The 27360-nt window shown below is 31.0% G+C and overlaps 1 protein-coding gene, 1 non-coding gene and 1 pseudogene across 2 annotated transcripts; all 3 read right to left on the reverse strand.

Moving 5' to 3' along the window:
* Nucleotides 1–3109: 3109 nt before the first annotated feature.
* LOC105125294 (gamma carbonic anhydrase-like 2, mitochondrial) lies at nucleotides 3110–9092 on the reverse strand. The gene is made up of 2 exons (XM_011025680.1): nucleotides 8628–9092; nucleotides 3110–3741 (listed from the first exon to the last, which is right to left on the reverse strand). The coding sequence occupies exons 1-2, from the start codon at nucleotides 9004–9006 to the stop codon at nucleotides 3365–3367; spliced, it is 756 nt and encodes a 251-aa protein (XP_011023982.1). The 5' UTR covers nucleotides 9007–9092; the 3' UTR covers nucleotides 3110–3364.
* A 1716-nt stretch (nucleotides 9093–10808) lies between these two features.
* TRNAG-GCC (transfer RNA glycine (anticodon GCC)) lies at nucleotides 10809–10879 on the reverse strand. Its single transcript has one exon. It is a non-coding gene; the product is annotated as a tRNA-Gly (tRNA).
* Nucleotides 10880–15200: 4321 nt separating this feature from the next.
* On the reverse strand, nucleotides 15201–15886 carry LOC105125572 (polyadenylate-binding protein RBP45C-like; annotated as a pseudogene).
* Between the last annotated feature and the right edge of the window lie 11474 nt (nucleotides 15887–27360).

A 27360-nucleotide genomic window follows, 5' to 3' on the forward strand; every position in this document is an offset into this window, starting at 1 on the left:
AAGATTATATAGGTTAAACAAAAGAGGAGCTGGGAAATCATAATTATTAACGGTAATTATAAATAAAACAAAAAAAAGTTAATTAATTAAGCACCTAACTAAAGGAAAAGAACATGCTTCTACTGATGCATGCACAACCGTACACAAAATTATCAAACCGTGCATGCATGTATTATAATATCCACGCAAGATGCATGCATATATATGGATCATCGTCATCATTAGTCTTGGTTTAGTGATTTCTTTGGCTCAGTCGTCTAGACCCTTAAATTTTAGGATGTATCGATCGAGTATCTGCAGGTTGATGATAATATACTTGAAGTTTTCCTATATATGAGATTTAAGATCATGCAAGATTATTTCGACTATTAACAAAAAGATCATGCAAGATTTCATAAAGGATTGTGGAGAAGAGTAGCGTTGGAATTGTTCAGTGCTAATTACAGCAGTAGCCTACTAATTGGCCAGGCAGAAGTTTATGAAGGAGAGATGAGAAGCTTAGCGAAAAAACCAAAGTACTAGGCTAAATCATGACTCGAAACACCCCAAATTCTCCAACAACTTATACCTAACTAGACTGTACTTTCATATATTAGTGAAAACCAGTTTATATCCGTCTTTTTCATAATATAATGATGGTGTGCATCATCATTTAATCAATTATGGCAATAATATGACCAAAACCCTAACAATATTAGATGTTGCTATATACATTAACCCTAAAAGAGAAACATGTATAAAAAAGGATCAACAGATATGAGCATAACATAGTAAGTAGATTCATTGTTGAAAAGGTAAAGGGAAAAAAGAAAATAAATATGAGAAATAGCCCATCAAAAATCCCAGAAAAGAAGAAACTTGAAGGATCATATATAGTTAGTGTGATATTGGCACGGCTCAATCAGATTAAAAGACCCAAAAATCGTAGTTTGGGAGATTTGATATGATTGAGCCATCCCAACATCCCCCACTTTCTCCGAACTTACCACACATATTGGCAACATATGGTCGATTAAGATCCATCAGTATTTGCCACTTAATGTCCTTGGAGCTCGTAGACATTGATGATGATCTTGTCTTTCATCTCAGGGAGGAAACACGAGAGATTTTACTGGCAATCAATATTATGAGAGAGTCTCGATATGGTTATTTTGATAGAATATTATTCCCAGTATATAAGAGAAAGAAGGAAGTGGAAAAGGTATGAAGGAGGTACTAGCAAGAAATCAAGATGGTTGAGATGTCAAGATCTTTGCTTTGTTTAGAAGAGTGATAATTTATATAAAATTCCCATTAAGTCTTCCCACAAATTGCTTAGTGCTTGATGACATTGGCACTGAGTATACAAAAGAAAATAAAGATATTTTCAACACTTAGTATTTTCCACGTTAATGTTCTCTGATAATAATCGCTAATATCAAATCATAATCATGAGTAATTAATTAATAACTACTTGGTAGTTCGATAATTAATTATTTAAGAGCATCGTTGGCATCATGCTCCTCACTCAGAATCATTTGAATTGGCATCCAAACCCTGAAAAGAAAGAAAAACTGCTCTCCTTCAAACTGGTTTGAATTTTTCTTTAATGTGAATGTGTTTAAATCTTTGTTTAATTGAGTTTTCTCTGGCCATCTCCTCTATGGACCTTCTAACTTTCTTTCCTAATCATCAATAAAATATCCAGGATTTTAAATGGATCGTCGGCTATAGAAAATGAATCATTTACTGCTATATTAGCTGCTATTAATAACCTTATCATGGCCATGGCCAAACAAATCACTCGACATAAACCTAGTTATTTAATAATAAAATTAATCGAAGCAAAGAAGAGTATTTAAGGGAAAAATATTTTTAAGACAACGGCGCCAATTAATCTTGTCTTAATAAAAACAAAAGACAACATTAATTTGAATTTTACAACGCATGCAGAATTTATATAAATGCCACTTAACAAGCTCCCTGTCTAAATATTAAGTGGCATGAATTCTTAATTTAATGCTGGAGAAGAGGGAAATGTAGGAGAGGCTGAGCTGGCAAACCTCCATGAACCGTCCCACACTTCAGTTCATGATCACCATTTCGAATTTTAGAGATGTCACTGCCCTTTTTATTGGAAAAAGTAGGATTTTTAATCTCAAACAATTTTAATCATAATAATAACAACGATATGATGGCGTGTGAATTTGCTCCCAGTTGCCTTAACAAATTCTTCCGTGAGCAAATGCTGAGGCCTTGGGGAGGGGCAGTTGAAAAGTGTTTAAAAGAGCTTGAATAATGAGACCATTAAAAAAGTGGTTTTGACGAAGGATATCCATCAACTTGCTGGTTGATTATTTAGATAATTAAGGTGGGCTATACCTTGTGCTTGATGATTCGCCTACTCTCTCCACTAAAGATGCTAAGCTGCCATTGATTCTTTATCCGATGACTCCATACCTAATTTCTTGTCCTACTTTCCCCACAATCTAGCGCATTATTCAAGAGAGAATGAGATTTTGACCACCCGCAACATGAGATGGAGGAGCGAAGCTCCTCCATCGGCTCTTTGCCTTGTTTTATCAGAGAAACAGTACTAGATTGCTTAGGATCCTCTCGCTATTTACTCTACTTAAACCATTAATCTATGCCCTTGGTGGATGAATAGAAAGTTCTCGAATTAGCGTTATCTTGATGGCCATTGACCTGACCTAAATACAGGAAGGGAAATAGATACATGCACGCACGCTCGCGCGCGCGCGCACACTCATATATACAGCCCCCCATGCATTATAAGCCTAGCACTGCAATACAATATCTTGATAATTCACAAAATGGCTAGGTATGGTTGGTGCTCCAGATTCGCGCAAGAAACAAACCAAAAAGGATAGGGTTGATGGAACTATCATTACAACTTTCCACCAACCCAGGATTCGATAATCCCAGTCCTGGCCGGGTACTTATTCCACAGCAAAAAGAGAGGAAAAGGTCGTATCCTTTGCCCCCCATCACGACAAACCCTCCTATCAACATCACCATTAGTTGTTTTGAGCAGGTAACATGAACATTTGCAATGATGTTTCGTCTACTGCAATGGAGCGTCTTCACTTGTACTGAACAAAGATTCAGAAAAAAAAAAAAAGTAGATAGAATAAGTTTATACATAAGCTCATGCTAGACAGGAGGAACATTGAAAAAAGTGTCTTTGGTGATTTCTATAAACCTATTTGGTTGAAATTCAGAACCGGCTCTTTCAATGATGAAAGAAAATCAAATACAAACAGAAAGAACAGAGAAGTTTGCTTCAATATGTTCTCGAGCTGTTTATTTCATGAAAAGCTGCAGTTAACAACTGATACATAGAAAGATGACAGCAAAAAAGGCATCAAACACTAATCCCCAACTTCTTCTTCAACTTCTCAACCTCTAAATATACTGTGGAGTACGGGAGAAACTCCGAGAAATGGGTTTTGCTGAGATCATTAATTGCAACAGCTAGTTTAGGGATTTCTAGTATCTCTTCATGGGTCAGGGTTCTGACAAACCTTGCTGGATTTCCTGCCCAAAGTTCACCTGTTGGAATTCTCCTTCCTGGGGGAAGCACAGACCCAGCTTCCAGGATAGAGTGTGTCTCCACCAATGATCCTTCCATAAGGATAGAATGCTGCCCAATAATGCACTCCGGCTCAATTGTGCAGGACCGCAGGAGACTGTATGCACCAATGGTAACATACCTTTCAATAGATGTCTCTGCTGGCAGTCCTGGCACATGGAAAATACACAAAAAATAAAATAAAATCAGAGGTCATCGTTGGAGCCACATGTTTACATTTCTTGTAGAGTGTAGACTTTTCAAGGGTAATTGTTGCACTCAGGAAGTGGGAGTAACAATTAACTCTCAGCTATTAAACTCCTCTCTCCTCAAAAAACACAGTAATTTGTTTGTCTTTCTGTATCTTACCTCTATGTATATTTTAACACACTCGATTTACCTTCCAATTTGTTAAACCACCAAACGTCTAAAAAATCTAACTTTTACACAGTCAAAAATTAACATCCATTTTTTCAGCTCAAACCAAGCTCACCCTGGACCTCAGAAGCCATAACATTTATCACTACATGAAGATATCTATGACAGAGCCATGGCATAACATGCTAAGGTGCCCATAGTACGCATGAAAACTTTATGCCAGTGCAGTTCCATCACTTATTAATATATTTGGTACAGTTCCCAAATGCTATGAACGCATGCAAAATGAAAGATTAGACAGGTCACAAGACTTAATAGGTAGAGCATGAGCAAAATAAAGAAATTTTGGTCGACAAATTCAAGCAGTAACTATCATGCATACATACATATACGTGTGAATAAATAATTTTCAGAATGCAAGATGCTTAGGAAGATGATGAGAAAACTTTGATGGGGTCAACATGTGGGCCACAAAAGATTAGAGAAAGAAAGCCAAAAATGACAGCTAGAGCAGAAGTCGAAAGCCAAAAATGACAGCTAGAGCAGAAGGCAAGATGGATACGCAATAATTGATATCTAGATGGTAAATGATGCTCTGAAACAGTTTGGACTTTTAACTTCAATACAAACAAAATGCTGAAGAAACAAGTCATACGGTTCTTTTAAAACAGCCAAAGATGAGAAAAGAGCAGAAGGAAATGCATCAGCAAAAGGCAAGAAAAGAAAAAACCAAACCAAAGGACCCTTTTGTTAAGCTAAGGTTCTTTCAACATGAAATATGTTGCAACCCATTTTTGGGTCCCTGCGCAAAAAGAAAAAAAATTGAAAAAAATATAAATAAATACAAAAACAAAATCAAAAATATTATCAAGAAATAATAACAGTGAGAAGAGGATGCTAGAGCGCCTTGAAAATGGTCAAAAATTGGTTGAGGAGATTCAAAAATACAAATTTGGTAGTATTTTATTGACGGATGAGAGCCCTGTTGACAAAGAAAATTCAATTTTGAGGAAGAAAAATCCAAAATCAGATGTTATGGACTTAATTAAATTTTATTAAAGGTTTAATTAAATTTATGGAGGGTTTGCTTGCAAGAAAAATTAATTTTGGAGTTAATTTGAGCTTTAATTGAAAGAAATTAAAGTTTTAGGGTCAAAATATAATTTTTAAGAGTAAATTTGATCAAATCAGGGGCTTAATTGCATAAATATTGAAATTTGATGGTCAATTAGAGACTTAATTGAAGAAATCCGAAACCAAGGACCAAAATAAAAAAACACGCGTAAATAGAGGGGTTGCAATTAAACCAAATCAGGAGCCAAAATGAAAAAATTAGAAGTTTATTGATCAATTGAGGGTCAAATTATATAAATCCAAAACCAAGGATCAATTTGGAAAAAACAGCCAACTTCAGGGTCAACGATTAAATTTGGTAGGGATGCAATTGAATTGATTTTTAAAATCAAAATTGAAATTGAGAACTCGATTGAACAAGTCACAAATTGAGGACCACTATAAACTCTGACACGTTTTTGCCGCCTTTTTCTTTTAAATGAAACAACATGTTTTGTCCAAAACGACACTGTTTCATGCACTGTTCAAGCAAAAAAAAAATAATCCAAAACGGTGTCATTTTGAATGGCAACCTCAAAAAGATGCTGACGCAACATCCCCACTTGCTTACCATGTGGTCGAAGAATGGAGGGGACATACTCCTTGGACAGTTGAGGACGGCTGCACAGAGGCCGCCCCTGCCCTCTCCCATGACTGGGCAAATGCAGTTCATTTCACCGCCCTTCTCTGCCTATAAATATAGAGGCAGAGAAGAGGCATAAAAAAACAAAAAAACAAAAAAAAGGGAGGAAGGAGCAGAATAGAAGAGGGAAGAAGCTGAAGACCAAAAGAAAAAAGAAGAGAAAAACAAAGGAAGAAAAGGGGGGGAAAACACAGTGAGAGCAGAGAGGAGAACCACGACTTTCTATTATGTTAGGTGTCCACATTTTAAATCGAGCAAGAGACCCTATTGTAATAACTAGGTTTGCTGGATTTGGAGTTGCCAAAATCTTAATCTCTTATAAACAGGTATAAGAAATAGCATAAAAATTTAACACGACATATTCTTTAGTTTCAAATACAAAGTTCTCTAATTCTAATAAGTTTGTTAACCTATTGGGAAAGAACCAATCTAAAGCCACAAATAATCAACAAATTACAGGACAGGAAGATTTCACAAGTGCAAAAACACATGCATGGATTGACATGAACACATGAACAGAACATAATCATTAAGCTCATTGAATACCCAGAAGCGATACAGTTTATAACTCAAATCTCCAATAACATATCAAATAAAATATATTAGAAAAGAACTTTCCTTGTGGGAATAATTTGTGTTTAGTTTGTAGTCAGAATTAGATGCATCTAAAGTCAAAGTGTCCACACCTATTCTTTCAACACCTAATATTACATTAACATTAACAGTGCCTCGCCAAAAAAAAAAAGTAGATGAAAAGCTTAAAGCAATGACTTTGTTGCATTGATGTGAATGTGAAAGTCATTTTTCTGTAATTCTAAAGATAAACAATCAAGTATCAACATTGAAAATTGTAAAATGCTCTAGAAACCATCAGACGTTGGTCTGAACATGCTTAAAAACAGCACCTTCAAAATGAGATTCTGATCATTGAAGAGGAAGTTTAGTCTACCTTCCTAAGTCTCTATTTTCCTTTCCCACCACTCCATGTATTTTCTGAAAGTTTACATGATACTCATGCACAAAATCCACAAAATAGAAAAGTCATAAATAGATCAAATGTCTACATTGTTCAATGACAACAACCTTTATTAATAAAGTATCCATTACATGAAGGTCAGGTGTCAAAGTGTCACCAAACTTTAAACAGAGCTCTTGAAAGCTACAACTCATTCCTGTTCCTCAAAACACCTTTGTTTTCCTTCTTCCTATAACCAATACCGGGACGAGAAGTGCTAGAGGCAGTCGTTCTAGCAGCTGACCTTCTGACACTTGCTTTTCATCAAGCCACATATATTTAGAAAATGTGTCATCAGTTATTCCTGTTAGTGTTTTTCTTTTCCTTCTTATAATCAACTTTATCATCAAGAGATTCCCAGGTATATCTTCACTCTTCATTGTTCTGTCTATCTGCCTCAACTCTCTATCAAAAGTTCGTTTATTTAAAAGATGTGTCTCTTTCATAACTGCTTTTTCCCAGCTCACATGTCAATCCAATTAGCCTAATTTTTTTCCTTTATGTTGAAAACAAAAACTTTCACTTGAGGCAGGAGGATATGAATAAGATCAGACAAATCATGCACTAAATCAGACACAAGATTTTTCCTCTGTGTCTGGTTCAAAGAGAAAATAAATCCCTCTGTTATCTGTAGTACTCCTTTTATAATGCCATGACTTTTTCTATTGTGGTGGGGGGTTTATGTGAGATTGGTTGCGGAACTTAAAAGGCTGATTGAGTAAATCAACAGCAAGATCTGAATATTTTGGTTTACGTTTTACAAACCATACATAAAGATTCAGGAATTGATTATCACAACTACACCCATAGATTTTCAAGAACACAAGCACAAATAGCTATGTCTTTGCATATAAAGAAGAATATCTAGAATCCCAGAAACAAGTACATTAATCAGGAAATTAAAGTAACAAGTAGAACAACATCAGGTATGGCTGGATATTGGATGCGGCTGAGATTGATAGATGAAGGAATGCAAGAAAATGATATGATAATCTTGCTATGAGGACTAAAAGAGAAAGCGAGAGGGCAATATAAGATGGGTGCTATCTTTCTGGCCTTTTGCAACAGTGAAAGATGAGTTGCCAGTTGCCCCAGTTGAAATCAGTGTTTTTAGGTGAATGAAGCATCCAAAGCAACTGCTTACAGCGATGGTTGCTAGAATTTCCCATCCCCACTTACAGATTTCACCTTCTATTTCCTTCTTTCTATAAGCAATACAAAATGAAACTTGAGCAGGGATATCCAAAAATCCCAGCCAAAAAAAAAAATCAATTAAAACTCACCATTTCTAATTTATAGAAAAAAAAAATGAAAAAGAAAAGGAAACCAAAAGGAAGAAAAAAAATAAAACAAACAAGCAAATGTATCATCGTGGACATCATTCACCCCAAATCTGATTACCATCTTGTAAGAAGAGACTGAATATCAGTCCTTAATTCACACATCCTACTATCAATAACCTAAAATGACGTTCACAAACAATTGAAAACAAAAAATAACCATGCATGGCGTGTCAACACAAGATGATCAAACACAATAACTTCAAATCCAAAAATAAATCAGTACTTCAATTACTTTCACTCTCAATCACTCCATGCCTCCTATTCTATTCAGTTAATTCTAGCCTAAGTCCTTTAACCCCTAAAATCACATTCAATTACTATATCCATTCCAATCATGAATTCATAGAAATAACAAATTATCCGATTCAAATTAAAGATTCCCAATACATAAAATCCCCTAAAAAAGCCACATTCCACAAATCATTTCAAACTTCAATCATAAATTCAACAATTAAATCACGAAATTCTAAACAATCAATCAAAATTATACATTAACAACCCTAATCCAGCTCAAATTTATTAAAATATAAAAAAATAATTGTACAAGAAAAGAAAAACCCTAACCTGTAGGAGAATTCCACGCAGCGTGAACGACACACCGTTCTTGAACATTAGAGCAAAAACCGACGGTGATCTTATTAAGATCGCCGCGTAAGACAGCTCCATTCCAAACTGATGCTCCATCATACACAGTAACTTGACCAGCGAGTACCACATTTGGTGCCACGTATGCATCCACAGCTACCTTCGGTAGCCATTGACCTAACGGAATTATTTGCCTCTGTCCTCGGTAGTCCCATTTCACTCGATCTACTGATGGCGTTATCGATTTTGAAGACGCTGTCGAAGCCGCAGCCGCCTCGGTCACGAAGTGACGGTTAAGTAAGAAATTGGTGGTGGTTGTTAGGGATTGTCGAGCGATTCTTGCAAGGGTGGTTGCCATTTTTTTTAAATCACTGTTTGTGTGGAGCTTGGGTTTGATGAACAAGCAGAAACGAAAATAGAGAGAGTGATGGAGTGAGAAATAATATCCGGGCTTGCAAAATGGGCCATGGGCCTTTCATGTTTCATTTTGGGTTTTTATAGCTGAGAAGTTGGGGTTTGTCTTTTTACAGGTAACAGATGAAGTGTTTTTTTTTTTTTAATTCAAAACAATTGTGGAGGTTGTTAATATTTTTTTATTAAGAATAATTTTTACTATAAACTGAAAATTTTGTAGTTTATTTAATTTATTAGAATGAAAATTATATGTGCTAGTAAATCATAACAAAACTGTTGATTATAATTAAAGATTGAGTCTGGAAGTTATAAAAATGTTATTTCTTAAGAAAAAAATACTGAATATTTTGTTTCAGTTTAAAATTAGGTATTAAAAGTTTTAATTGATTTGAATAATAATAATAAATTTTATTTTAGTAAATTAAACATTAATTTAATATCAAAACTTATTCTTAACGGCCTCATATTCAATTTAACATGAAAGAATTATATTGGAAATAAAAAAGTCGAGTGGCAAAAAATATTAAAGAAAAACATATTATGGGTAATTATTGTAACCCATACTAGTTTTCTATACTGTATTTTTATTATTTTTTTAAAAATTATTTCTTTCATCTTGTATTAGTTTACGAATTCAAAATTTTAAATATCATTTTATAGTTCATCAAGTGTTAATGTTATGAATTTCCACTGTAATTGTTAGATAAAAAGTAAAATGATGGATGAGCAAATGAAAAAAAAATTAAATGAAAAGGAAAAAAATCCAATAGAAAAACACTTGAATGCAAAAAAGGAAAAAAAGACCTAATAAAAAAGGGACTTGAATGGAAAAAGAAGAAGAAGAAGGACTTGAATAAAAAGAAATAACTTGATATAGTTTAAAAATAAGCAAGTAACCACATGGTAACCAATTTAAGATGTAGCTTAAACAAAATAAAAATAAAAACAAAAGGCCCATGAATTAAAAGATATCCACCCTTAAAAAGGCCTAACCTTAAAAAATAAAAAAAATACTTATAATAATTATTGGGGAGGACCTTCCCAAGCAAGTGGGCTCAAGACACTTAAAATAATTTTTATTAATTATTCAAAATAATATACCCAATTTATTAATGTCTTCCTCTTACTACGGGGAAGAAACTATTTAGTACTTTTGTTATATTTTTGCTTGTCTTGTGTAAAGATACATTTGCATACATAGTTGTAATGATAATAGTTAATAGATTTAGTAAAACTTAGCCGTTTATCATATAATAAGATTTATAATGAGTTCTTCATCTAAATTCAATTAGATTTATTGTAATTTATTTAATTCAATCAAATCTAATTTTAAAAACTTATTTTTTATAAGAAAACAACATTATTTTAATAAAAATAACTAATGTAAATTATCTTAAAACCTAAATAATTTAAGTTTTTTCACAAATCAACCCCTCAATTCAACCCAGTTTGACCCTTATAATTAGAATAAATATTTAATAATTTATATTAAAGTAGAGTCCATTTGTATTTGCGCCAATATTTATGAAGAAGTGGAAATATAATTTTTTGTTTGAACTTTGGTATGCTTCATCCTAATGAAATTGTCTACAATGCAATCAGATTTAGCCAAAAAAAACTGCTAAAGAATTTTTAAAGTGAGAAATAAAACAAGCTCAGATGCACTCTTTGTCGTCGGATGGAGATCGGACGGTGGTGATAGACCCTATCATCACAATGAGCACAGAACTCCTCACAGCTCGTGGATGCACCAGCCGGGAATCGAACCCGGGTCTGTACCGTGGCAGGGTACTATTCTACCACTAGACCACTGGTGCTTGCTGGTCAAAGCATGCGATATAGATTATATAAATGTGTTTTACGGTTTTCACCACGAGGAAATTAATTCCCCGCTGTCATGATAAAGCAGACCCCGATTAGATGCCAGGTGACCCGTCTATCTCGAAGTGTAATAGATATTAACTTTTAAAATATTTTTTATTTAAAAATATATTAAAATACATTAAAATATAAAAAAAATTAATTTAAAATAAAAATAATAAAATAATAATTCAACGGTAACATCAAAGACAACCTAAATCAGTTAAGGACTCATGGCGGTATCCTGAACAATATACGTGTGAGAATAAAAAAGATGGTGGGAAGCATGTCTTCTCCATATGAGAATAAAGTAATCTCCAGGGAACCATTGAAGTGTCTGAGACTGCACCTCATGCTATATCTTTGCCAGACCAGATAAAACCCATTTTAAAGGAATTCTACAATTTATCTGTTCCAACTTTCAATTTGAAGACAGCCTCAAATTCTAGACAGTTAAGATGGGAGTCCGACCTAAAGAGTAACCACTGCTACTAATAATATTTATGATAACAACAACAATAAAGCTTTTAGACTGTGGCAAATAGCTGTGTGTGTGTGGGGGGGTATATATTTTAATTTGGAAATTGGAATTACTAAATTTTCCTTAAACTCAAATTTTCTTAGCTTTGCATTTAGGGGTTTTTTTGTCATTTTCTTATAATTTTTTAGTTATTAGTAAATAGATTCAAGGGCAATTCAGTATTTTAACAATGTTAAATATTATTTTTTAAAAAATGTATCACTCGTCTGCGTGTGGGAGGCATCCGTATTCTTAGAACAGTGCATCCCAACAGCAAAAAAAAATCAACTATCATATCCTCAAAAAAAAATCAACTATCATATCCTCTAAAATGTTGAGTGGCAGCACATCCATTAGGATAGCGCATGTTGGGTGGTTGGGTTGGATTTTATTTTTTCTCCCTCCTCTTTACTCTCTCTTCTCATTCATGATCTTGTTGGCCTAACCGAAATAAAAAATTATCATTTCATTTTGTTTTATTTTAATTGTAGTTCTTACTTTTTTAATAGCTATTTGTTTATTTTAATTTTTTTAGTTAGCATTTAGTTCTATTTAATTTTTATATCAAATTTATTTTTTTATTGTTATTTCTTTCTTTATGTCCATTTCTTGATTTTTTTTTTCAATTTCATTTCTTATTATTTTATTTTATTTTTATATTAAATTAAATACTTATTCTTTTAATAGTTTTTTCTTTGATTCCTATTTTAAAGTTGGTTTTCTTGTTTTATTTTTATCTTTTAAAATTAAATTAATTAAAAATTAAGATTTATGATTTGTATTTTATGTGGCACTCATGATCTCATAACTCAAGTTATGAGTATGAGTATTAACCTGAATTGATATTAATTTTTTTAATATTTGTTTACATTAATTTTTTTATATTAATATTATATTTAATTAAAATTAAACTTTTTATTTTTTTTTCAATAAGAATAACTTAACCTCGGGTCGTGAACTTTCCATGCTAACTTGGATTGTCTCGAGGCTTTTATATTATTTTATTTCATTTAGTTTTTAAGTCAAATATGATCCTCATTATTTTAAATTTTATTTTATTTTATTTTATTAGATTTTTTTGTAATTAATTTTTTTAAATTTCATCATTGAATATTGGATTGATTGAGAATTAAACTTTATAATTTTCTTCTATATAATAATTTAGAACTCATGACTTGGATCATAATTATAAAATGTCAATCCGAATTGCTATTAGTAATTTTTTCAATATTTTTATACCATTTTTTATTCTTCAACACTATTTGATTAAAAATGAAGCTTCTTTATTTTTATTTTATTTTACTTTTTATAAAGATGACTTGATCTCACAATTCAGGTCACAATTTTACTATGTTAATTTGGATTGTCTTAAGGTGTTTATATCGTTTTATTTTCATGTCAAACTTCATCTTTATTCTTTTAATTTTTTTATTTTTTTAAATTAATTTTTTTATTTCATCATTTAATATTAGATTTTAAAAAGTAAAGCTTTATAATTTTTTTAGATGAAATGTTAACCTGAGCTGACATCATTTTTTTACATCAATTTTGTTTTTTTATTTTTATTTTAATCTTTTTCAACACTAAATTAATTAAAGATCAAGTTTTTTAATTTTTAAATTTATTTTTATGAGAATAACCTAATCTCATGACCTGAGTTGCGAGTTTGTCATATTAATTCAAATTAGCTTAGAGTTTTTATTTTTTATTTTTTTTTAATTTCATTTTTTAACTTTGAATTATCTTGAAATTTAACTTTATAATTTTTTATTTTTTTTTCAAGTCATCGTAATCACTTTTTTCTCTTTATATTTAATTAACATTATTATTTTAAGCTTAAAAAAAAAACCAGCCCACAACAAAGCGCGAAGGGGAAGCTATAATTAAGCTACCTCGTATCTACAGTGAAGTATACTGCCATCTTTGAACAATGGAAAATCACATGCTCCTGCAACTTTGAACACATTCATGATAATATGGATAATATGGGAACAAGATAATATGCCAAGAAATTAAGAAGCCATCATACTCTCTATATAAATATATATAAGCAAATTAATCAAGAATATTATCGACAACCAAAGCCAATATGGATTAATGTCTACTTGCTTCCTTTTTCTTTTTCATTTTTTTTACCAACTAATTAATGAATGGAAAAATAACCATATCAGTCAAAAAAGTTAAAAAAGGAAAAGATCTCATAGGCTAGAGAAGCATTATACATTTGTATTTGGACTGGAAATTCAACAGCTAAATTATATACGGAAGCATCTTTTTACATCCTGTAAAGTGCCCAAGTAAAAGGATAGGCACATATCTGGAGGGTTATCTCCAGCCACCCCCAAAGCAGGATAAGTTATTATCATCGTGGATCATATTTTCAACTATCTTGCTGATCCAGATCCTATTGCTAGCATTCTGTAGCTACTAAAAGATATTTTTTGATCGATCATTATCCATTTGAAACAAGTTGTACCAAGTCGCTGCTATAAATACCAGCACTTCTGATACTGGATTTACACCACTAAAACACACATATATATTGCAGAAAGAAGAAAGAAGAGCTGTTTTTGAATCAATGGAGGCAAACTATAAGCAAAGAGGGTGGTTCACCAGCAGTGTCAAGCTGGTCATGTCTCTGCATCAAGCATCCAATCCATCATCATCCACTGTGAATTATGATAGCTCAGTCAATCCGAGCCGATCTTCATCAGTTGCTTCTGTGCGCAGACAAAATGACGGAAATCTGGATCATCCACATAACATTTATAATGGTCAAGACGAGTTCCTAACTAATGATGAAAGCATTGATGCCAGAGCTGCAAGTTACATCTCAAGCGTTCGGCAACGGTTTAGGCTTGAGTGATTTGATTAAGCTTATACCAGTGGAAGCAAGTATATATCCTTGTTATATACCTAATCTCCTCAACATCTCATCTTTTATATGCTTAATTAATTGCACGTCTACAAGTCATCATAATGTAGATTGTGGAAGTTTCTGTAGCTCACAGTTTTCTAACCATTGCATCCAAGTGGTGCTTCTACTCGAAATGGAAAAATCCCACATGATGGTTCTCATATTTTATACATGTGCCCCCTCTTGGATGTTTCCACTTACACAGCATGAAAAGAAAAAGAAAAAAAAAAGAGATAAATATATTAATAATAGTGTTAAATTATTTCAAATGACCCTGTTTATATTGTGAATATAACAAGAGAGTGCTGTAACAAATTAAATCAATCTACAAATCATGAATAATTTGATTTTTTTTGCATTGATTCTAACCGCTCCATAATATTATCTACATTATATTTAAAATAAATCTCGATTGATTTGACAATTAGTTAAGCACTTGAAATCTTGATTTTTATAATTTTTATAAAAATAGGTGCTTTCAATAGTAAAAAATGGTAAAAAATTATAATTTTTATAATTTTTGAATAAGATATTTAATTGATAAAAAAGAAGGAAAGAGGAAAATAAAATATCTTAAAGAAGCTAATATGCAGGGGGTGTTTGAGACAGTAATAGATATTATTTTTTCTGTAAAATATATTAAAATAATATATTTTTTATTTTTTAAAATTTATTTTTTACATTAACCAAAAATACAAAAAAAATTAAAATTAAAAAAAAAACAAACTCGCGAACACCATCTTCAAACAACAAGATATGATCATCATGCATATTCTCGTACTATGAAAAAAATAAAACAAGAGAATTGTTTTAATCAATAATATTGGATAGTTATAAATGACTATAGTATAATAAAAGTTTCAGAGAACAGTCTCAACCATGGACGTCTTTGTTCATTTTCATCTGCTAACCTAATAAATCCATATCCCTTGGAACGTCCGGTGACCCTGTCAGGAACAACTTTTGCACATTTCACAGATGGTTTCACATTTCTAAATGTTTCTTGTGGAAGGTAATCTTTGGCATCAGCAGCCTGTTCTCCAACAAAAACTGTATAATCAGGCCCATCATCTTGGCGCCTCTCACCAGCACCAAGGGTAGCCCAGTTCAGCCGGAAAGCCTGCTCACTATTTGGCATTGTTGTGCCTTTGTATACCTGCAAAATCCTCTCTGCTGCAGCACGACTTACAAAGTCAATAAAACCACAACCCTCTGGATAACCTGTTTGCTTATTACGAATAACTCTCCAGTGGCAGCGAAGATGCTAAGAAGATAATACTCATCCATCCACTGCTGCAAATCCCCGATCCACAACCACTTAATCTCGTCTCCAACTCCCCCACTTCCGGCGGCTGACCCTTATTGTGTCGGAAGAGGAACTGGCGGCGGATTCCAGCCAGCAGGAGAAGGAACCGGTTGCGATTGTTGCTGTTGCTGCATCATGCATTGCCGCTGTTATTGTTGGCGTTGTTGTTGTTGATCTGGTTGGGGGACCCCCACTCCGGCGACTTCCGGTTGTTGCATCATGTTTGGAATTAGGGATTGTGGCGTCCTGGCGGAGGATAAGACTGTTTATATTGCCTTGAAACTACATGTGTGCGCTCATTCCATGATAAAATGACCAATATGATTATCAGCTACAGTTTGGGATTATCTGGAATCGAGAATCAAAGTAACATTGAATCATTATAAAATGGATTTTATAAGTTGTGCATAGTTGATGATGATAACAAGATCAATCTTAGAATAACACGAGACCAAAGACGCACCATTATTTAATGCGTCTATGTTTTATTTTCATGGCTGGTGACAAGTAAATGAAGTTTGACTAAATGATAGTGCGTCCGGATGTGATAGCCACCCTTGGATGAATCAATCTCGTCCAATTTGAAAGTGTTTTCACTTTTAATATACGGTGTTTACCCTCCTGTTATGGGTTTTGTTCACATGAACATATCAATAATATTGTACTATATATTATAATGAGATATCACTATCTAATAGTAAATATTATTTTCACTCATTTTTTACAGTGTTTACGCCTAGGTTTTGTTAATATCTTATAATGATATATCTCTATCTAAGAAAAAGGATTATAGAAAAATTATATATTTTACTATTATAGAAGGAATTTATTCTTGTTTTTGTTAAAAATTTATAAGGAATTCTAAATATATCTTTTTAAAGGAAAAGGAGAAAAACCTTAGCTGCTAAAAAATTGGGCTGTACATCTTCTTCTTTTTCCCTCTTAATTGTAATCATCATCTCTCTTTATTAACCGAACAGGCTTGCGCAAATTGATGTGAAAAATAGTTTAGATGGAAGACGAGAAGGTCAAATTGAACAGCGAGCTAGTGTACCTAAATATTAGAAGCAGCAAGATGGCATTAATTTCTTATTTTCTTCACCATTATACATATTTATTCAATTAGTTGTAGCCTAGCAATTATATAGATAACAACTTCTTAGTGAATTAGACTCGAATTTATATATATATATATATATATATATATAAGTTTTAAATTCCATATTAAAAAATAATTTTTTCATGAGAATATAAAATTCATTTACTAAAAGATTACAAATTCTATTTTTAAAAAATAAAATAGTTTTCTAGTATTTATATAGTAAACTTTAAAATGTATTAATAACTAATTAAAAAATATTTAAAATAAAAAATAAAAAGAAAAATTATATTTTTTAAAAAAGCTATCAGATCTTGTTCGGATTCATCCAAATTGATTGAGTTTACACTGACTAATTTTTTATTTTATCCAAATTAGTCCACATACCGAACTTATCCAAGTTAACAACTATGATTCTACCATTACTGACACAAAATATTATGTTACTAACATAAAACAAATCTCTAATTTTTTGGTCCCATATATATCGAATATATTTGAACACGCATGCATGAATGGCGTCATGCATTTCTATGCATAAGTACTACACATCCCATACTGACATACACTCCCTTTCTTGCACTTGTTGTTGCAACCTTCACGTTGATTTATGTTATACATTGGGTTCACAAACTGACCTTCGCAACAAATCTCTGTGTACCTACACCTCTTACCACACTTCCCACAGATAAACCAGTCTGTCATTAATTTCATTCACAAACATCTTCTTACAGCAATCTGGACCGGGGCCTCCCTGAACATGAAAAACCCTAGGGTTCTGCTTGTCACATGTCATGAAAGCCCGAGTCTGGGCTAGAAAGCGGTTTGTCCCTCTCAGAGATGAAGTTGTTTCTTGGCTCTCAGTCGTCTGAAGATGGTCAGAGTTTTCCTTGTCTTCGAAATCGAAGTCAGGGAATGAAACTGCTTTCGTTGGTGTAGCAGAAAGAGTAATGGCTAAACATGAAATAAGCATAGCAAGTAGAAAGAGTAGCTTAAGGAACTTCATGTTGTGTGTATCATAAACTCTAAGCAAGCAAGATATTATAGCTCAGGAACGATTGAAGGAGGCGGGGCTGAGAGGGTTTTTATATGGATGGTTTGATGGAGAAGAAAGAAGGCTTGATGAGATATTTATATAATTGATCTTGATTGTAGGAAAACAAATCTTATTGATAGGAGATTGCATGGTTTTTCATGTTGTGTTCGAGTAGTGGAGTGGTCTTATTCAATTTTGTATCAAGCTAGGCATTGAAAATTAGGTAGTTCAATCTGGTAGGTCCAGTAGTTAATCTATTAGTAATCAATTGATTATTACTTAATAAAAAAAAATTCTTCGCAAATAAATTGTTATAGTAGTTTGCTAACATTAATCCATCATATTTGCTATCGTCGTTTCTGTAGTAGGTATTTTTTTTTAACAGGAAAAAAAAACAATTCTTCATAAATAAATTTTTTCTTCGAGTAATCACTAGTTAAAAATTTTAATATTTATATTCTATTTATTATCTATTAAAAAAATTAATATTCATAAATTATCTCATAGATTTCCATATGCATAAGGATATCTATTATCTAATTATTATTTACTATTTAATAAAAAATAAAATATCTAATATATATTTAAGGTGTGTATGTTAAATGATAAAATTATAAATATTATATATGTGTGTGTATTTATATAAGGGGTTGTGAAATTCTAATATATATATATATATATATATATATATATATATTATTCTGCGAATAACTGCAATATGAACATAATTCATAAATAATATTAAACATAGCCCGTATAACTAGGTTAGATTGGGCTGGTCACGCCCAGCCGGCCCACTTTGTCCTTGTCTTCAAATAAAGAAATGGAATTTTCTTTTGAACTATTATATTTTTATATGATTCAATTCCATTCAATTGTTGTTGGAGAATTGGTTCTTAACTATAGTGGTTCTCGGTGGGGGATGGTCAAATTGAGAGGGAAGGCTGGTAGGGGCTGAACACTACCGTGGGGGAGGGGGGAGGCTTCTGGGGGCTCACGGTTGAGAGGATGTAAATGATTTTGATTTTTGTTTGGACAGTGCGAAGAAGGATTGTGATGGTGGCTGATTGGGAGTAGAAGAGAGGATGGGTTTGATTGACTGGTGTGGTTGAAAGAGCGGGAAGATTGGGATCGGTTTTGAGAAGGTGGGCTGGAAGATCACCGCTGTGTTGATGGTGGTTGTGGGAAATTGATTGTGCTGGTGGAAGAACTGGGTTTTCTCAGTGTTCTTTCTCTGATGGTGTTTGTTTTGGGTGAATGGAGAGTGACTGGGTTGGACGTTGGTGGTCGGGGTTTTGTTCAGGGAAGAAGAATGGGCTGACTTTGGTGGATTTTATGGAGGAAAGGTGGGTGTTGGTCTTGGGTAAATGGAAAAGGGCTGAGCTGTTGTGTTTTCCAGAAACCTGAGACCATGAACGGTGTCGACAGACAGTGAAGGCTATGGGTTTTTTTTTTTTTTGTCATGCTTGTGCTGGTGTTAAAAATGGAGAGGAAAGGCTAGGATTTTGGGGATTGATTGAAGAAATCAATTTGGGGCTATTGGATTTGAAAGATCAGAATCGGTTTGATTGTTAAATAATTTATTATAGACAATAAATTTTGGCTATAATTTGCTGGTTAATCGACTGGAAACTAGGATTTTGGACAATTAGGAAAGAAATCATTAATTATTTAGGGATTAAATTGAATCAAATTAATTCAATTAGACTAATATGATTGAAATCAATTAATCAAATTGGACTAAATTGAATCAAATGGATTGAAATGGACTAAAATAAAGATTCAGGATTTTGTATCCCATATTTTTCAATCTCATTTAATTTGCCCTAATCCATCCTCTTTTCAATTATATCCCTAATTAAATTAATTTTCAAATTTAACAATGGTTCCAAAAATTATATAATTTTGATCAATTTAATTTTTAATTTTTAATTTTTTTCTTCAATTAAGCTCTATATTAAATTCTAATTTGACCTCATTTATTTGCTAAAAAGTATTTTTTTTTAAAGCGAATTTCAGGAAAATGAATTATTTTTCGATGTCCAGTAGTATAATAAAAAAATAAATTGAAAAATATTTTTCAGTATTTGGTTGTGTCATAGAAAATGAGCTGAAAATTAACTTATTAATATTTTTTGCTAGTTTATTAAAATAATTAAGAATAAATCTTATAAATTAAAAAGTTGAATAAGAATGAAAAGAATATAATTTCATATATTATCTAAAATAAAATAAATAAAGATCAAATCTAACAAATACAAAAAATAAAAGATGAAGAAATTAAAATAATAATAATTATTATTTTAGGAATTATTTCAAATAAAATAAGTAACAAACAAAATAATGAGGATCAAATTTGATAGATAAAAAATCAATTAAAAATGATAAAGAAAAAATAAATAACAATTATAAAAATAAGGATCAAAATTAATATAAAAATTAAATTCTAAGAGATTAAATTGAAAAAAAGAATTCAAAACAAAATATATACAGCAATAAAAAATTTAAGGATCAAATTTGATATAATTAGTAAATAATATAATATTTCTAAATTTTTCACAACTTTCAAAATGTGTTTTTCGCCTAAAATAAAAGGAAAATATTTTTTTGGAAATCAAGCCAAATTTTTCTTTAACTGAAAAGTGTTTTTCGTTGACTGAAAAGTTTTTTTCGTTGATCCACTTTTCTAATGATAAACAAATACAGGAAAGTTTAGAAAGTGCTTTTCAAGAAAAGACTTTCCCTCAAATAAACAATGCCTAAATCAACCTTGAGTTTCAAATATAATTTAATCTTAGTCAAATTAAATTAATTTAAGTTATTTTCTTCACTGTCCTTTTCAATTCAAACCTCATATATGACCCAAATAATCTCAAGTCTTCTTTTAGCTTATGATGCTTGATTATTTATCTAATTTCAAACTCCATCTATTTTTGCATTTTTTTTTATGATTTTCAAGATTGTTTTCACACATAGAAATTAAATAAAAAATAAAATAATGAAATGATTAAAATTATTACAAATACATATTGTTTAGGATTTTTGTAATTTTTTTTAAAATATATAAAAAATAAAAGTAAAAAAAAAAGTTACAACACTCAACATGATGAAAAACTTGTTCAAAACCAAGAAGATGCCAAATGAGTTTTGAGTGACGTTTTAGATTGTGTTGTTTACTTATTAAATAGGTATCCTTATGACTTTGTAAAAGGCATAGAATGGAAGAAAGTCAAGTGATACTAACTTAAAGCTATTTAGAAACATTGACTATGTTCATGTAGATAATCAAATAAAAGCCAAGCTAGATGATAAAAATAAAACGATGATCTTTATGAAAAATTATCAAAAGTCTAAAGGGCATAAGCTTTACAATCCTAATAAAGAAAAGAAGGTGATTAGTAAAGTTTTCAAATTTGATGAAGGAGGAGGATGGAATTGGAAGGTAAATAATAGTGAAAAGTATGACTTTCTACTAGTTCTTGATGAAAAGGAGAGATATGAAGGTTATTAAAAACTTGTTATACCTAAAAAATCGTCAATAAACTCAACTTTATATTTGTCTTCTTTTTGTAGTGGAAGTTTAAGTAGTGGTTGTCCACCTAGTCCATCAAGAAAGATAAGGAGTTTTTTTGACTTGTATGAGATAACTAATTCAATCGATAATGATTTAATATTATATTTTTATTTTGTCACATGCAATTAAGGATAAAAAAAATATAAAATTGCTATGGACGAGGATATTATATCAGTTGAGAAGAATAACACATAGAAATTGACAAGCTTACCCTGTTGAAGGTTTTGTGGAGGACGCTTGCAGAATAGTGCACCATTGTAATGGACTTCCATTAGCCCTTCGTGTTATTGGTTCTTCGTTATCAGGGAAAGGAAGAACATTATGGGGAAGCGCATTGCAGGAATTGGCGGTGATTCCTAATTGTCAAGTTCAAAATGTTCCTGGAATAAGTTACCACTCTCTAGATGATGATCATCAAAAGAACTTGTATGTATCTGGTCTCTCTCTATAGCCATCTCTCTCGTTCTCAATTGTAACAACTACATTTATGTATTTTTGCATTCTTTTAAAATTAAACATTCTTGATCTCCGTCACTCACATGATCTCATTAGAAACCCATACTTCTCAGGTCTCCCAGGCCCTGAAAAGCTAATACTTGAAGACTGCATCAATTTGGTTCAAATGAACGAATCTTAAATCTGAATAATTGTAAAAATCTGGTGGAGCTTTCTGGAGAAGAGAGTAGATTGAATTCACTTCACGAGCTTGTTTTACATGGTTGCTCGGATCTTGACAGCCTGAATGTGGAGTTAGAACATCATCAGGGACGCAGGTTGCTTCAAAGTGACGGAATTATTGCAAGTACATCATACGTTACATGTCTTCCATTGAAGCTATTCTTTTCCTCCAGGTTTTCAGCTCGTTTTCACTACCAAGCTCCTTGACAAAACTAAATTTAAGCGAAACTCCAATTTGTTTTCTTCCCGTAAGCATTAAGGATCTCAGCCCACTCCGTATCCTGTATCTATACAAATGCAAAAAACTTCAGGCACTCCCAGAGCTTCCATCCAATTTGGCTACGTTATGTGTGTCTTGTTGTTATTCGCTGCCAAGAATTGCAAATCAAATCCCTCGGATTTCTGCAAGTGATAGTTGTGATCAATTAGTTCAGTTATAAGATTGGATTAAGCTAGAATTAATCCAAAAGGGCCTTTGCTCATTTTATAAGTTCTACTTCAATGGAACAGATGCAATTTAAGGACAGCATATTCAACGTTCTCCTGTACGCTGAAGATAAGAAGTTAAGCGGGTTTTATGAGGAGGAAAAGGAGGATGTATGGCTAATTCAGACGAGTTTGTAGATAACTTTTCATTCAAAATATCCTCACCTCCTCCTGCGCACCGGATATGCGGCTTTGGTCTATTCGTAAGGTTCAAACTCTTCAAAATTTATGAGCTTACAATCAAGAACGAAACCAGAGGTAGCTTCTGGACATTTTACCCCTCACTATTTTCAACAAAGCCTGTTATCATGAGTGTTTCAGTGCTTCCACATCGTATTCAAATAATAAAGCGGGTTGGCGGACGATGGTTGCATGAAGATGGAAGAAATGATGATTATATCCCAGCTTTCAGTGAAGCTATCAAATCCCACAGTAGCGACGATGACGTAAATGCAGCCAAAGCAGAAGTACGTACTCATCTTTTTAGAAAGTATTATTGCTCTTCCCGTTATAACATTGATTATGTGGACTTATATGGGTGTAGTTTTGCAAAAAAATATGCGAGATAGGCAAGACAGGAATGGTTATTTTCAGATTTCTTGACGGTCAGGGTATAGAATCCATCACTATTTATATATTTATACTGCGTGGAAGAAAGATATTTTATATTTATTGATATTAAATCTTGGCTTTTAATTTGAATCCGAAGGATTCCAATCAATGGCTCAAAGGTGTAATAATAAATTGTCAAAATAGATGCAAAAAAAAATTGTCCGGGTTGGCCAAAATTGTTCGGATTGGCCACTTTGGAGCAGCAGCAGTGTCAGCGGTGTCAATTAGCTGGAGAAAACTATATTAAGGTGTATGCCAGCCTATCATCTTAATATATATCTTGTCAAATTTAATAAAAAAATAAAATATTAAATACTTTTAAAAAATAGCCTCTTCAGCAGTTTTTTAAACAAAATTGAAGAAAAATATTAAAAGTAATCAAAATAGTGTTGTTCAATTTAATTCTTCAGTTTTTTATTTCTCTTAATTATACTGGTTTTAAATTTTTAATTTTGTGTAATTTTTTCCCTACTAAACTTCAACATTACCCTTAAATGTTGGTATTTTTCTCATTTTAATTCTTAATTTTAAATTTATATAATTTGACTCTCAATTAATCATTATCTTTCAATTCTTTTTAATTTAATTTTTAATTTTAACCAATTAAGTTTTCAAGGTTTGACACTTTTACAAATTAATTCTTCACTATAATTTTTTTAATTTAACTCTTAATTAATTTTAAATTTTAAATTTTTTATTTTTTTATAATTTTATTCTTGATTTTAAATAATAAACTTAATAAAATTTAAATTTAACCTTTTAAATTTCATATCAATATAACCTAAAATAGAAGGTTATATTCATGATATCTCATGGAGCCACCTATCCATGGATGTTGTCGTATTAAGCTCTATGAACCCCTCAAGTCTAATTTGATAACCCTTGTTTCAAGAAAGTGTCTAGCCACGTAGTATTCCAAGAAAGTGTTTTTCGAGCATAGGGACATGAACCATGTTTAAAAGATGTTAGTTATTTGATCTACGTTTTACTATATATTAAAAAAATATATAAAAAAATTATATATAAAAACTTTTTTGACGTGTTTTTTTACATAAAAAAATTTTAAATATAAATCAAAAAGCTTATGCATATATGCAATTAAATAAATTGAGAATCATATGTGTTAATAAATAAATAAAAAATCATTAATGATAAATAAAGACAAAAATAAAAAAAATAAAAAAATATATATAAATCAAGATATTTGGTTTGACCGTATTTAATGATTTTATTTATCAAAATCAATTTTTTATTTATTCAAATGATAATCGATACTTATAAATTGAATAAAATACAAGGGGAAACAATATTATATAAGGTTACACATATTAAAAATATTATCTAAAAATAATTATTTTTTATTTATATAAAACATAAAAAAAAAAATATAGATGAATTAGAATAATCTCTTCAAAAATTAGATGTATACAAAATAACTAAAAAATAATCTTTATTTAAAATATGCTCAATAAATAAAATAAAAGAGAGAAGGGATATTAATTTAAATAAAATTTTAAAAAAAATATTTTGAAAAAAAAATATATAAAAAAGGTATAAATAAAAAAACCAATATAGAAAAAAATAAAAATATCAAGCACTGTTAAGTCTAGCCTACCCTATTTATTAAGGATCCACATGCTTAGGCCCTTTTTTTATGGAAAATAGATGGGATGAAATGTTGCTCTCCTCAATTTTTATGAAAAAAAATTAGATAACATATCATTTGATTTTTCCTAGACTTTAATCCTTATGGTACCCAAAAAATCAAGACTAAAGGTTTTTTTACCCCAAACTCTATTTCCGGTCCTTTTTTGCTCCAAAATATCTTGATAAACACATCCATAATCTAAAAAACTCTAAAAAATATCTTGAAAGCCAAAATCAACTCATAACCAAAAGTCTTACCAAGCTCAAATATTTTTTTTAGACTCTTTGAAGGTAAAACGACACCTAAGTTAAACTTCTCTTATCAAATAGAACCATTTAACATAAAAATTAACTATTTTGATGATCAAAATCAATGTCAATAATATTTTTTTATTTTTATTGCTGAAATACAGTGACTTTTTCTCTCCTCTCTCAAATCAAAAACTTTAGAAAAAAAATAAAGTTTTGGATGAAAATTGATTTTTATTGAAACTTTAAAAATTAAAGGGACCCAATTGTTATAATTAGTAAAAAATAAGGACAAAATTGAACATTTTGAAAAAAAATAAAAAACGCCACCCATCTTTAAGTAATGAAAAAACAATTAAAAAATTAGTTGAACACTTTGTGTGTTTCATTTTAGTCTTTTATTTTTTAATTTTGTCACTCCTTACCAATTTTAGCTAAATTAGTCTCTAATTAGGCCTTGAAGGGCAAAGAAAAAAGAGTGAAAAAAAAACAAACAAACTCATGGACATAACAAACCCGCAATGCTGTGAGTCCACAGTGCTTGATAAAACAATATCCCCTCTATGCTTTTTACAATTCTCTATAAATATAATGTGATAATAATGAACCCAAGTACATAAAAAAATCTGATTTTTGTTCATACACTTGACATTAAGAATTTGGTTTACAAAGATAAAGATAAATTCAGAATTAAGAATATAATTGCAGATGGCACATCTCCATGAGTTTAAAACTTTATCAATGACTAGTTGATGATATATAAAAAAAACTACGGAGTAATATTAATTCTTAAGCTGGGTTCAATTGTGTCTATATGGTGTTTTATATAATATATATATTTTTATAAATATCTTATATAAAAACTAGGATATTTATAAGATATTTATATAAAATATATTAAAATTTATATATTTTTAAATATATTTATTTTAAAAAAAATTATATAAAAAGAGTTCATCTAGCTCAGGTTTCAAAACTCCTCTCTAGATTTCATATCTCTAAACAAGCATTTAAGACTAAAGTATATAACTCACTTTCCCCGTGATCTATACAAATATTATATTGACTTAAGTGCTAGAGTGTTTTTCTTATAAGCATTTTTAGTTCACTAAATCTTTTGGATTTACTTTTATCAGCACATTAAAAACTCTCTAATGTTTTACTAAAAATTCTTTTAACTTTATAATTGATGTTGTCTATAAAAAATAAACCAAAAAATCATTTTATTAATGTTTTTCAAAAACTCTTTTATAGCTAAAACCAACTTTGAAAAGAGTTCATAATAAACTCTATACAAACAAAATATAAAATACTTTTTTAGGCTCATGTCATAAATATATAGGATATTTATATATTATATATAAATATCTCTATAAATATATAGAAATATTTATATAAAATATATTAAAACTTAGATATTTATTAATATATTTAACTTAAAATACTCTGTACAAACGAAGTTCACCTATTTAGAGCTAAGGTCTCAAAGCTCATCTTGACTTCATGTTTCTACACAATACAAGATATAACACAAGTGTAATACAAGAAAACAAGGTTTAAGAAACATTAAGAATAAATAATACAATTCATTCTTTTAATTATGTGTACAAACACTATATTATTTTAAGTTTTATAATTTAAAATATAATTCAAAATGTTTTTCATGTAAATAAATAATATCGGTCCACCAAATTTTCCGGATCTATTTTTATAATCCCATAAAAAACACCCATAATTTTTTTCCTTTTCTGAGAATCTTTTTCAGCCTCATCACTAGTGAAGATTTTAAAGCTTCCTAATTTTTCAAAATTATTTAAAGCTTCCTAATTTTTCAAAATTATTTTGGTTATTTATAAAATAGATGAAGGCAACTGTTAGTTTCAGGTTCCAAATTATTGTAGCAAGATCGAAGACTTAAAATGATGGGGGGGAAACAAAATGAGTTTTTTTAAATAAAAAAACTAATTTAAATTTAACATGGTTTTAACCGGATTAACCTGATAGGATAGTCTCTATATAATCCGACTTGATAGAAAATTGATTTGATTTTAAAAGAAAATATACCACAAGCTAGGCAATTTAGTTAAATTTTATACACTTCATAGACTTCTCTTGTTTTTTTTCTTTTTCATTGGAACACTTTATACACCACAAGTCGAAAGAAAACAACCGGAATACAAAGGGGGCATCATCAGCCTCCAAAGCTTTACGCAAATAAAGAGAAAGGCAATTTATTATCACCACGAACCAGCCACCACACATGAGGTTCATTATCTAAGATTATAGCTTCTCGCCACAGACCATCACCGCCTGG

The sequence above is a fragment of the Populus euphratica genome, unplaced genomic scaffold, assembly GCF_000495115.2.
Source record: "Populus euphratica unplaced genomic scaffold, PopEup_1.0 scaffold22.1, whole genome shotgun sequence".
Lineage (NCBI taxonomy): Eukaryota > Viridiplantae > Streptophyta > Magnoliopsida > Malpighiales > Salicaceae > Populus > Populus euphratica.

What these genes read in the sequence shown, in the direction of transcription:
- LOC105125294 (XM_011025680.1), bottom strand. Translation starts at nt 9,006, where the DNA reads ATGGCAACCACCCTTGCAAGAATCGCTCGACAATCCCTAACAACCACC. An exon ending in TGCGTGGAATTCTCCTACAG is followed by an intron (nt 3,742 to 8,627) that starts GTTAGGGTTTTT and finishes TCCATGTGCCAG; the next exon opens with GACTGCCAGCAGAGACATCT.